Genomic DNA, 13035 nt, shown 5'->3' on the forward strand with positions numbered 1-13035 from the left:
CAACTAACTTTCTTGTTTGTGATCACGGTGGCCATGACAACGAGGCTTGCCAACGACTTCTAACAACAGGGATCTTAATTGACAAGGAGCTGCCGGGCTCTGAAACCCGTCACCACGTGTGCACCAAGAGCTTGCTTCCCATTGGCTGCCCCAGCAGTGCCTGAACAAGGCAGGCAGGCTAAGGTAGGCCTGCCTTTGGGGACCACAGACTCCTTCCACAGCCGACCGCGGACTCCGATGACCTTGCCCAGCTTCCCTTTGACCGGGAGCTTCCCCAGCACTTTCCTCCTTCCCTCCTTCACTCAGGTCAGGCTCGCATTGAGGTCTGATGGTTCTTCCAGCCTCCTCTGTATCCCTTTCCATTTTTTCTCATAGGCAGTTCCCCTAATAAAATTCTTATATATTTAATCCCCTCTTGGGCATCTGCTTCTCAGGAAACAAACATAATCACATTTTCTGAGCTGCAACTCTGGCCGTTCCCATGCTGGCCTCTGGGCTTGTTTTATGTGGGAAGCAATACCTTTTTCAATGGCAGCCTCTGTAACACACCCAGGCATTAGAGCAGCCGAACGATCACAGCTAGAAAGAAGACAAGTGTTTTCACTCGACACCGTGAAAGTGACACTAACCTTCGTTAGACACCTCCACGGTCAGGTTGTACTGCGGAGTGTCCCGCTTGTGCAAAGACTGCACCGCTAACTGGAGCGTTCCATGGTATGTTTGGACCAGGAACAGTCCATCTCGAGGAACTTTGGGAGTTTGATCCACAATTCTGTATTCTAAAACACTGTTGACAGTGTTTTCTTCATCCATGTCATGAGCAATAAGAGTTCCAATACTGCTCCCTGTAGGGAAAGAAAGAAGGAAACCCATCCGTTATTCTTTTTAGCCTATTAAAAAATGGCTTCCGTGGAGAATCGGGTTCCTAGAAGGCACTGGAAGTAACCGTGAGAAGCAGAATAAAGTTCTTAGATTGATGCTGGTGCTTCTAACCTTTTCAGCAGTGCAGTGTGTGGAGCAGCATCTTAGTTGGCTGCATATGTGTGTGTTAGTCGCTAAGTCGCATCCAATTCTTTGCAACCCCATGGGCTGTAGCCCGCAGGGCTCCGCAGTCCATGGAGTTCTCCAGGCCAGAATACTGGAGTGGATTGCTGTTCCCTTCTCCAGGGATGTTCCAACCCAGGGATGGAACCTGGGTCTCCTGCATTGCAGGCGGATTCTTTACTGCCTGAGCCACCAGGGAAGTCCATTTTTAGCTGGCTAGGGCTTGCCATAAAACAAAAGTGACCACACAATGGATTGCTTTCACAACAGCAATTTATTTCCTCAGTTTCTGGAAACTAGAGGTCTGAGAGCAAGGTGTGGTAGGACTGATTTCTTCAGAGATCTCTGGTTTATAGATGGCCATCTGCTGCATGTGTTTGCACGTGGTCTTCCCCTGTTCTGTGTCTATCTAGATTTTCTCTTCTCAGAAGGACACCAGTCATATTGGGTTAAGACTCACGCTAATGACATTGAAGACCCTGTCTCTAAATGATAGTCCCCCTTTGAGGTGCCGGGGGCTAGGACTTCACCATATGAATTCAGGAGGACCCAAGTCAGGGTCTTGAGATGAACCATCCTGGATGTGGAGTGGGCCCTAAATCCAGAAAAGGCAACAGAGACACTCACGGAGGAGGAGGCAACGTGAAGAAGAGGGCAGAGACTGCGGCGTGACCACCAGGAGCAGCCAACGAATGCCCGGAGCCACCAGGGGCCAGGATTCTCCCCTCGCGGGCACCTTGATCGCAGACTTCTAGCCTCCAGAACTGCGTGTGAATGCATTTCTGTTGTTTCAAGTCTCCGAGTCAGTGGTCATTTGTTATAGCCACCCTTTTGCACATTTGCACAAGGCAAATGGTAACACTAAAGGACAAGCCAACTGTGCTGAATTCTAAGCAAGTTTCTTGACCAACGGCAGAGACTGACTCCACCCCAGAGATAAAGATGGCACTGGGCGGAGAGTAGGCAGGCGGCCTCTCTGCCTCGCTGCAGTTTATGGACCTAAGTTTTAATTCTGTGAGCATCTCAGTCCAGGGAGTTCTAGAAGTCTGGTCACAACACAGTGCTCTACCCAGGTCTGTCTGGATGAGCTCTGATAGATGCTGGGTCATCTTGCTGCATTAAATGGGAATTGTGTGTTTCTCTACACACAGCCGGAATCCCACGTGAGGGCTAAAACTTGGATATGTATCCCCCTTGTGGAGTCTGGCTTTATCCCCGCGCCCTGTTACTTTGCATCTACTGATTCACAGGGAGATTTGGAGGGTTTTGTGAGGGAAGGAATGGAAGTACTTAGGTTATGCCTCTAAGGGGGTTGCTCTGGCAGACGTGTCTCCTGGCCAGGGGAGGAGAGGCATCAGAACATGTGTCTAGCGTGGTAGTAGCTGCCATTTCTGCGTCCTCACAAGCAACCAAGCCACCTTTGGAATCTGCATCTGCCCTTGTAAGAAAAGCACCTGTGTGCTGGAATGAAAGCGCGTCTCTCTAAATTCTGTGATGGTTTGGTGTCTGAGGGCTTCCCTTGTGGCCTAGCTGGTAAAGAACCCACCTGCAATGAGGCAGACCTGGGTTCAATCCCTGGGTTGGAAAGATCGCCTGGAGAAGGGAAAGGCTACCCACTCCAGTGTTCTGGACTGGAGAATTCCATGGACTCGATATAGTCCGTGGGGTTGCAAAGAGTCGGACACGACTGAGAGACTTTCACTTTCACTTTGGCGTCTGAGCAGCCCTGCTCGGGACCCTTCCCCAGGCAAGTGAGCTGAGCCTAACACAGAGGACGCCGGTCTTCCCTCACTGTGGGGCACCCTCCAGCTGTCAGAGACGCCAGGACTGTTTGGCATCAATGACAGGGAAATTCCGGTAGGGAGCACCACTCAGCGGGGGCGGAGAACTTTATGAATGAGCCAGGAGTGAGAGGATAAGGAAGCTGTGGTACATATACACCATGGAATATTACTCAGCCATTAAAAAGAATTCATTTAAATCAGTTCTAATGGGATGGATGAAACTGGAGCCCATTATACAGAGTGAAGTAAGCCAGAAAGATAAAGACCAATACAGTATACTAACGCATATATATGGAATTTAGAAAGATGGTAATGCTAACCTTATATGCAAAACAGAAAAAGAGACACAGATGTACAGAACAGACTTTCGGACTCTGTGGGAGAAGGCGAGGGTGGGATGTTTCGAGAGAACAGCATCGAAACATGTATATTATCTAGGGTGAAACAGATCACCAGCCCAGGTTGGATGCATGAGACAAGCGCTCGGGCCTGGTGCACTGGGAAGACCCAGAGGGATCGGGTAGAGAGGGAGGTGGGGGGGGATCGGGATGGGGAATACATGCAAATCCACGGCTGATTCATGTCAATGTATGACAAAAATCACTACAATATTGTAAAGTAATTAGCTTCCAACTAATAAAAAATAAATGGGGAAAAAAAAAAAAAAGAAGTATCTTGTCTCCAAGTGACAAAGGCCAGGAACAAGTGGCAGGCCAAACTGATTCAGAGCATTTCTTGGGGCACTGAGAAATACTTTGGGGAGGTGTGGCTTTTATGAGAGGATAAAGTTCTGGTGTGAACACAAAGGTGTTGGTGGCAAGTGGGATTTCAGAATTAAAGTTGGCACTGCTGAGACTTGGGGACGTGAGTCTCACAAGTTTCTGGCCGATACAAGACATCAAACAGGAGAATATAAATATACGAAAGAATAATTTAGTATTTTAGCGAGCTAGATAGTAAGACCCCAAAAGGCAGGGACATTTTTGGGGGTGCCCTTTTAGGCCATATATTATAATAGACTCATTCTGTGTTGATTTATGAGAATTCCTGGTCCATTAAGTTCACAACTCAAGACTGTGAAACATTGTTACAAAATAAATTATCACTTTTGGAGAGGATGCACCCTTGAACAATTTGTTTTACCAACAATGACATCCTCATTAGTCTCAGAAAACTAGTGCTATCCTCCCTAGTAAGGCAGGCCACCACTATGATGGCCCCCAGCAATCACCCCACCCCTGATAGTGATGCCTTGGTGTAACTGCCTCCTTTTGAGTGTGAGCTGGGCCTAGTGACTGATTTCTAATGAATATGGCAAAAGTTGTGGCATGTCACTTGTGAGATTAGGTTATAAAAAGACTGACTTTCATCTTACTTGCCATTTTAAAAAAAACTCTCTCTCTTTCTGAATGAAAGGTACTCACCCCATGTCCAGATCCCTGACTCAGAGAAACTGTGAGATAATAAATGTTTGTTGTTTTAACCTGCTAAATTTTGGAGCAGTTTGTTATGCAGTATAGACGACTAACACACTAAATGTTGTGCCCTACGCAGAGATACTTGAGGTATCATCTACAGAGGTTTTCAAAGATCTTCTGCACAACCAATGAGCTCAGCAGTAAGGAGTAATAGATAAGAGGTGTCCCAAATCCAGTGAAGTCATAAAACTCCCAGAAATCAGTGTTCTAATAGTAGTTGTTCCTGCACAAAACTAAAGCTATCTTGGCACAGTACAAAGAAACGAATCAGGTCAAGAACAAAAGGACAAAAACAGATAGAAATTGAACTTCATCTTCAAGCCCCATGAGCTTTTATCAGCTTCCTAGAGAGGGTGAATTGCAGGGTATCTAACACGGAGTGTGAATATTTGCTTAAATTACTTAGCAAATTTGATGGGGTTACATCTGTCACTGACTTTTTTGGAAGGCAAATAAGAATCTATGGGAAAACCGTGCAGATGAGATAACCTTACACATTTATGCAGGATACTGGTGTACGTGGTTACGGCGCTCACGGTAGGTGTAAGGGTTGTAACACAGTAGTAATAATAGTAGTAGCAATGGTAGTGGCAGTAAAAGTGCTATGAGTAGGGGCGGTAGTCAGAAAACTCCAATTTTAGAACACTTCTCGGATACTCCCTGAACTGAAATACTGTATCTACGTGAGTCCCAAAATGCATTCCACCTCTGTGCTGTGTTGGGCATGGACAACCAATCCCCAGTCAGGTTTACCTGCCCACCACTTACCCAACAGGGAGGAGAAAGGGATTACAGAGTTAAAGAAGACAGACACACACTGTCTTACCTATTTGTTCATTCTCCTGGACCTCAAGTACAGTCACTGGAGATGGACACGTAGGTGGATTATCATTAATGTCTTTCACTTTCACTTGAATTTTCAGTGGTATTGAGAGTGGTTTTCCCTGCTCATCCCTTGCAACCGCATAGAAAACATACTATAAGAAGATCAGAGGTAAAACATGACTCTTTAAAAGGCAGAGAAAACAATTATTTCAAGACTATTTCATTTACCCCCTTATTTTCAACTCATTTAGAACTGGGAAATGAGAAAATATAAAATGGATCAAATTTGTGGGGTTATTTCCATGTCTTTGAGAGCAATAAGGCACTGAGGTTCAGAACATAGTTTGGGGGTTTGGGGGTGGTGGTGCGGGTGTTAAGTAAAATCCCTTCTGCTCTCAGATCTCCATGGGCACAGGATCTTGCCTTGTCACCCGTGAACCTCCTCTTAGTTTTACTCACTTCGTCCTTTTCTTCTCGGTCCAAGGGCTGAGTCACATAAATATCTCCTTCCTGGTTGATCGAAAATGGAAATCGTGGTGTGTTCTCCTTGTCCACTAAGGAGTATAGAGCACCTGGATCATTCCACTGCACCTACAGGGCCCAGAGCGAAATGTGAGGAAAGACAGACCCGGACGGAGAGAACTGGAAAGGAAATAAGCAATTTTCTAGCTCTCCATTTGAAATTTCTGACAACCTTGCTTGGATGTCTGTGGTTTCTCATAACTGCTAAATTACATTTTTAGTTTTCAACCTAAAAATAATCCTTCTCCTTTTTTGCCTTTTCACTGTTGTAATGCTCCAAATAAGCACATAGCGGTGTTTCTCTTCCCTAAAGCAATTCTTTGTGAACCCTCTGAAGAGTCTATAGGTTGTTCATTAGGAAGGCTGGCTGTGAAGACTTCCTGTCATGAAACACCAATTTAAGAAACAAGATATACTTAGTATCTGGCATTATCTGTGGACTAAGCCATGATGAATGACAAGCTCCCAAAACTCCCCAGTAAAGATAGGAGACACTTTCAATTCTTCAACATGCTGTTATTTAAGACAAGTGATACATAAATAAAGAGCATCTCTCCCTTAAATATTTAATCTCATAGACTTTAGGGATAAGAATATTTGTCAACTCCCAGTGTTGTTTTGTAAATAACTTGGCAAAAAAAATAATAAAAATCAATAAACTCAATAGTAAGTCCTATCTACTTGCTACAGACAGAGCCTAGCCTATATGATAATCTACTTACTACTAATAACAATACTTATTGAGGGTTGTGCCCCATTCCAGACATAATTCTAAATACTTTAAAGTATCTCATTAAATCCGCAAACAGTCTCATGAGGTAGACACTACTGTTATCCTCATCTTATAAATGGAGCAACTAGCACACAGAATATTTACATGACTTGCCTAAAGTCCTACACTTAGGTTTACACTTAGGTCCTATACTACATTTCTACACTAAACTATTTTCTCAAAGACAGCTTCGGAAGGGTATCAAGGAGCCACCACTGTCCTTTTCTAGTTATTTAAGCTCCAAGCCAAAGATCACGTTCTTGGTTGTAAGCAAGCTCCCATTATGCCCTACAAATTCAGCCCAAGTTCTTGCATCTTGTCCCCCTGCACCCTTCTTCCTCAGTTTGAAGACATACGGAGTACTTTTCCCAGGCCTGGGTATTGGCTGTGGCTCTTTATATTTTCTTTTCTTTGACAGCCCTATGAAAAAAATAAGTATATGCATTTTTTTTTTAGCATTTACAAATCCTTATGAAGGCAACCTGAGTAATAAATAGGAAGACTTTCATAAAGGAACCCAAACTGAAATTCTTTGGGTATGAGTCCGGATATACTTTATTATCTGGCAAAGCAGAATACTTCTTGCTTTCATTTTTTTTCTTCCGAAGGTGAAATTCATTAATTCAACATTCAATAAGTGGGAAGCTGCTATATAACACAGGGAGGCCAGCCTGGCGCACTGTGAGGGCTGGGATAGGGGGCGGGGGGTCGGTGAGAGAGGAGCTTCAGAGGGAAAGGATATATATACAGTTATGACTGATTCTCATTGTTGTATGGCAGAAAACAAACACAACATTGTATAGAAATTATCCTCCAATTAAATAAATAATTAAATAAATAAAAGGAGGTGAAACATTTTTCACATTAAAAAACTTCAATAAATAAAAATCTTAAGTTAGATGATAGATACGGTGGAATGGGCCATTCCAGGACCCCTTAATAACAGCAGTGCCATTAAACAAAAAATAGGAGTACTAGAGACTAGAACGACCTCATAATGTTAATACCTTTTATCCACTTTCACAGATACTAATTAACTTCCGCCACACCCCAAAGAGCTGTCGTATTCCCGTTTTATTGGTGAGAAGTTGCCTCAACTCCTCATAAATAGTAAATGACTTGTTTATGCTTCCCTGGTGGCTCAAACCATAAAGAGTCTGCCTGCAGTGCGGGAGACCTGGGTTCAATCCCTGGGTCGGGAAGATCCTCTGGAGAAGGAAATGGCAACCCACTCCAGTATCCTTGCCTAGAAAATCCCATGGATGGAAGAGTCTGGCAGGCTACAGTCCATGGGGTCACACAGAGTTAGACAGGACTGAGCAACTTCACTTTCACTTTCTTTGTTTATGATCAGTCCTTGAGGTAATAGAGCAAGAATGTGGTTTTACTTCAGTTCAGTTCAGTTCAGTCGCTCAGTCATGTCCGACTCCTTGCGACCCCATGAATCACAGCACACCAGGCCTTCCTGTCCATCACCAGCTCCCGAAGTTTACTCAGACTCATGCCCATCGAGTTGGTGATGCCGTCCAGCCATCTCATCCTTTGTCATCCCCTTCTCCTGCCCCCAATCCCTCCCAGCTTCAGGGTCTTTTCCAATGAGTCAACTCTTCGCATGAGGTGGCCAAAGTACTGGAGTTTCAGCTTAGCATCAGTCCTTTCAATGAACACCCAGGACTGATCTCCTTTAGGATGAACTGGTTGGATCTCCTTGCAGTCCAAGGGACTCTCAAAAGTCTTCTCCAACACCACAGTTCAAAAGCGTCAATTCTTTGGCGCTCAGCTTTCTTCACAGTCCAACTCTCACATCCATATATGACCACTGGAAAAACCATAGCCTTGACGGACCTTTGTTGGCAAAGTAATGTCTCTGCTTTTTAATATGCTATCTAGGTTGGTCATAACTTTCCTTCTAAGGGGTAAGTGTCTTTTAATTTTGTGGCTGCAATCACCATCTGCAGTGATTTTGGAGACCAAAAAAATGAAGTCTGACACTGTTTCCACTGTCTCCCCATTTATTTCCCATGAGGTGATGGGACCAGATGCCATAATCTTAGTTTTCTGAATGTTGAGCTTTAAGCCAACTTTTTCCACTCTCCTCTTTCACTTTCATCAAGAGGCTTTTTAGTTCCTCTTCACTTTCTGCCATAAGGGTGGTGTCATCTGCATATCTGAGGTTATTGATATTTCTTTTTTTTTAATTGATATTTCTTCCAGCAACCTTGATTCCAGCTTGTGCTTCTTCCAGACCAGTGTTTCTCATGATGTACTTTGCACATAAGTTAAATAAGCAGGGTGACAATATACAACCTTGATGTACTCCTTCTCCTATTTGGAACCAGTCTGTTGTTCCACGTCCAGTTCTAACTGTTGCTTCCTGACCTGCATACAGGTTTCTCAAGAGGCAGGTCAGGTGGTCTGGTATTCCCATCTCTTTCAGAATTTTCCAAAGTTTATTGTGATCCACACAGTCAAAGGCTTTGGCATAGTCAATAAAGCAGAAGTAGATGTTTTTCCAGAACTCTCTTGCTTTTTTGATGATCCAGTGGACGTTGGCAATTTGATCTCTGGTTCCTCTGCCTTTTCTAAAACCAGCTTGAACATCTGGAAGTTCATGGTTCATGTATTGCTGAAGCCTCGCTTGGAGAATTTTGAGCATTACTTTACTAGCGTGTGAGATGAGTGCAATTGTGCGGTAGTTTGAGCATTCTTTGGCATTGCCTTTCTTTGGGATTGGAATGAAAACTGACCTTTTCCAGTCCTGCAGCCACTGCTGAGTTTTCCAAATTTGCTGGCATATTGAGTGCAGCAGTGGTTTTACTTATCTGCTTCCAAATCCAGTGCTCTTCCACCGACTCACAGCTCTTTCTGTGTCAAGAAATCTCCTGATGTCCCAGGAAAGATCAGATCTGGGTGGGCCCCAGAGTGGATTTCCAGGAGTTAAAGCAGGAAGAGGAAGCTCAGAGTGAGACACAGGTGGGACCATGGGAGTCCCTGAAGGGAGAGGGGAGGTACCTACAGGGGATGGCGTTGGGAAGGGGGTGGGCTCCAAAGATAAAAGTTGTCTACTCAGCTCTTACTCTTGGCCAGTCCTATCTCTGCCCCTCAGTCTATGATGGGATGAATCTTTCACATCAAGATTTTCCCCACCAGAATAAGAAACAACCTTTCAAAAATAATTCGCAGTCTCAAATTCAAATCATGCACAAGTACCACATACAACTCAACCACATCCTACACTATAGACAAGAAAAAGAAAACAGCGTTATCTACTTAGAAAATGAAGGTAAGCAAAGTTCTCTTTTAAAATTCAAATATATGTAAGTTGGGCTTCCCTAGTAGCTCAGATGATAAAGAATCTACCTCCATGCAGGAAACTTGGATTCAATCCCTGGGTCGGAAAGATATCCTGCAGAAGGAAATGGCGACCTGTTCCAGTACTCTTGCTCGGAAAATCCCATGGACAGAGGAGCCTGGTGGGTTATAGTCCATAGGGTCACAAAGAGTCAGACATGACTGAAGTGACTTAGCACACATGAATCTAAGTTGGTACAGTCCAGAGTTCACCCATGATGGCAAACTCCAGAGACTTGGGGCCAGAGGTTTTGTTTATTTAGTTTGCTTTATAATGATACTATGCAAAAACATCAGTGAAGACCGTGAGGGTGGGCCCTGACAATGTGAGTGCATTGATTGGGCAGGCTGTTAGCATTCCTTGGGCACTACCTGAGTAATTTTAATGGGGTAAGGTTGAGTCATGTTTTCTTCAATCTCCACAGGTTCTGGTGCTTTCCAAATATTCTCCTTCACCGTAATAGCCACAGGTACGCTGTCACTAAAGGAATGCTCATTCAGGCCTCCCATGTCTTCCACTGAGACCACCAGCTTGTAGGAAGGATTCTTCAAAGGATCCAATTCCTGGGATCCTATGGGAAGTAGGAGAGAAAAGAAAAGGAAATGTCTCCGAAGATGATACGGATCTAGGTCCTTTGTATTGATTCAGAGAGTCCCATGAGGGCATCACTTAACTCACCTTGTGGAGTAAGTGAAATTCCTCCTGTTTGGTTGTTGATCTGAAAGTACATGACATCGTTGACCTTGGGAAGCTGCATGAGAATCTGATAAATAAGTTGGCCATTGAGTGTGGCTGGATCATCCAAGTCTGTAGCATTGACATACATAAAGGGCCTTCCTGTTTAACAAAATGTACCCAGGGGGAAAAAAAAGATATTAAATGATACCCAAACCAACCATAGACACATTTTCCTTCCAAGGGGCAGAAATAGAGTGGAGGAATGTGCTATAATTCATACTAATGTGGGATAAATCTTTATTCTGCTCTTTTTTCCTAAGATGAAGTTCCTTAAAGTATGATTCAGGAACCTCAGGGGTCTTTGAGACTGGTTTTTTTTTTTTTTTCTTTTTGAGACTGTTTTTATGGTCATACATGTATAAAAGACCCATCCAAATCACAAGATAAATTGATGCATTTTAGCATAAAGGAATACCCCCAAAAAACATTGATATGGTTTCAGATTTCACATTGCAACCAACAATAAAGAAACCATCCCTTGCTGAGTTTTGTCCGGTGTCAAAGAGTATTCACAATTATCTGAAAACACTGTTACAATATTCCTTTTTCCAACTACATATCTGAGAGTTTTTCTTTAAATGTTTCAACCAAAACAGTATATGCCCCAAAATGAATGCAAAAACAGACATAAGAATCCAATTGTTCTCAACTAATCCAAACATTAAAGGATGTGCAAAGATTAAAACAATGCCATGTTCTTAATAATTCCTCTATCTTCGAAAATACAGTTCTTTTTATTAAAATGTGATAATTACTTTAAATCAATTACTAAATAATTTTTCAATTTCTCAGTTTTGATTTCAAATATGATAACTATTGGTAGATATAACCAGTGATATAGTGGAGCCAATTTGTACAACCCAGTTGAATTTCCAGGAATTCTGTGAGTCAATTATTAACACCATTGGTAGTTTAAAATGGGTTATGGTGGGAGTACTTATACCATAGAAATTGACAAATGCTACAAATCAGAGGTTTTTTTCCCGCCCCCCCCCGGAGAGACGCTATTAACATTTGCCAGCATACCACTGGATATAAGCCACATACCCTTGGAAAAGTTCTTTGGAGGCTGTAATAATTTTGAGGAGAATACAAGGGCCCTAAGACCAAAAAGTTTGAGAACCACTGAACTAGAAAATCCTATTGGTAAAGAATAAGACCTGCAAGATTATTACTTAGCACAGTTCAGCAGTGATCCTTTGGTATGCAACCTCAGGTACAGAGACACATGAAATTACTCTACATAATAAAGTGAAAGGAATACTCTTCCTGAGTTATTGGAAGTGGGCATTGAAAAATGAGTCAGAACATTAAGTAACACAGAAGGAAGCTTGAGAGTGAGTCCATGGAAATGGCCAAGAGTCTTTTTGAGAACTCAAAGTCTAATATTCATGTTTATTTTGTGCACTGTTATGACAAGATGCTCCTTCATTTCTCTAAATCTTTAGTAAAGCCTACCGCACACACCTAGGTTTTGATGAGAGGATTTCCTGGAGATGAAAGGTAAGAGAACTGTGAAAGGATGAGCCATAGCTAGGAGTTGGAAGTAAGAGAAGAAAAAGAACTGGGAGCCAGCAGTGACCATAAGAATGTGGATTCCTGGGAGGATGTGGGAAAGTAAGCTTACCCTTCCAGAGTGTTCTAGAGCTGTGTGTGTGTGTGTGTTAATCACTCTCTCTTGATGACAACATGGACTGTAGCCGCCAGGCTCCTCTGTCCATGGAATTCTCCAGGCAAGAATACTGGAGTGGGTTGCCATTCTCTTTTTCAGGGGATCTTCCCGACCTAGGGATTGAACCCGGGTGTCCCACATTGCAGGCAGTCTTTTCTGTCTGAGCCACCAGGGAAGCCCCTCTAGAGCTGTAAGGTATTCTAAAATCACACCCTAAGATAGTGGTCCTTAACTGGGGGTGATTTTGCCCCCAAGAGATATTTGGCAATGTCTGAAGACATCTCTGCTATCAAAGCAGAAAGAAGGGAAGTATTGCTCCCAGCATCTGATGTGTAGATAGATGTCAGGGAAGCTGCTAACATCCTTTAATGCACAAAACTGCAGTCCTTGACCAAAAAAAAAAAACAAAAAAACAAAAAAACACACACACACATAACAACACAAAAAAGAATTATAGAGCCTACGATGTCAGTAGTGCCAAGGCTGAGAAATTGTGCCCTTGAGCAATTGGTATAATAAAACAAATCCTGGAGGATTCCTGTGAAATTTAAATAAGATAAATGAAATTTAAATAAGATAGTAAGCACTTAATGAATGATAGCCATAGCTATTAACCACACAAATCTGCCATACTGCCAAATATCTCCAGGCTCCTGCCTATTACCTGGGCGAGAACTCTGCCTTACTGAGCCTTCATAATGTCGCTGGAGAAACACAGGTCGGTTGTCGTTGATGTCCTTCACTTCGATGGTGACAGGGACCGGGCCCTCCACTGTATTGCCCTGAGCATCCAGGGCTGAGACCTGATTTTGACAGGAAAAGGAAACCTTCTTAGTAAGTCTGAACCT

At 43.2% G+C, this 13035-nt stretch overlaps 1 protein-coding gene across 2 annotated transcripts in view; it reads right to left on the reverse strand.

The window, feature by feature from the left end:
- Positions 1 to 13035, reverse strand: part of CDH17 (cadherin 17) — an 86367-nt gene that overhangs the window by 33261 nt on the left and 40071 nt on the right. The window contains exons 5-10 of one of the 2 annotated variants that reach the window (XM_065902853.1): positions 12852 to 12990; positions 10456 to 10614; positions 10149 to 10348; positions 5591 to 5722; positions 5133 to 5283; positions 630 to 845 (exon numbers count right to left, since the gene is read on the reverse strand). In XM_065902853.1, the coding sequence (XP_065758925.1) occupies positions 630 to 845; positions 5133 to 5283; positions 5591 to 5722; positions 10149 to 10348; positions 10456 to 10614; positions 12852 to 12990 (997 nt within the window). Of the gene's footprint in view, positions 1 to 629; positions 846 to 5132; positions 5284 to 5590; positions 5723 to 10148; positions 10349 to 10455; positions 10615 to 12851; positions 12991 to 13035 lie in introns of those variants that run through there. The other variant, XM_065902854.1, reaches the window with a different exon arrangement.

This window comes from Muntiacus reevesi, chromosome 12 (assembly GCF_963930625.1).
Source record: "Muntiacus reevesi chromosome 12, mMunRee1.1, whole genome shotgun sequence".
Classification (NCBI taxonomy): domain Eukaryota; kingdom Metazoa; phylum Chordata; class Mammalia; order Artiodactyla; family Cervidae; genus Muntiacus; species Muntiacus reevesi.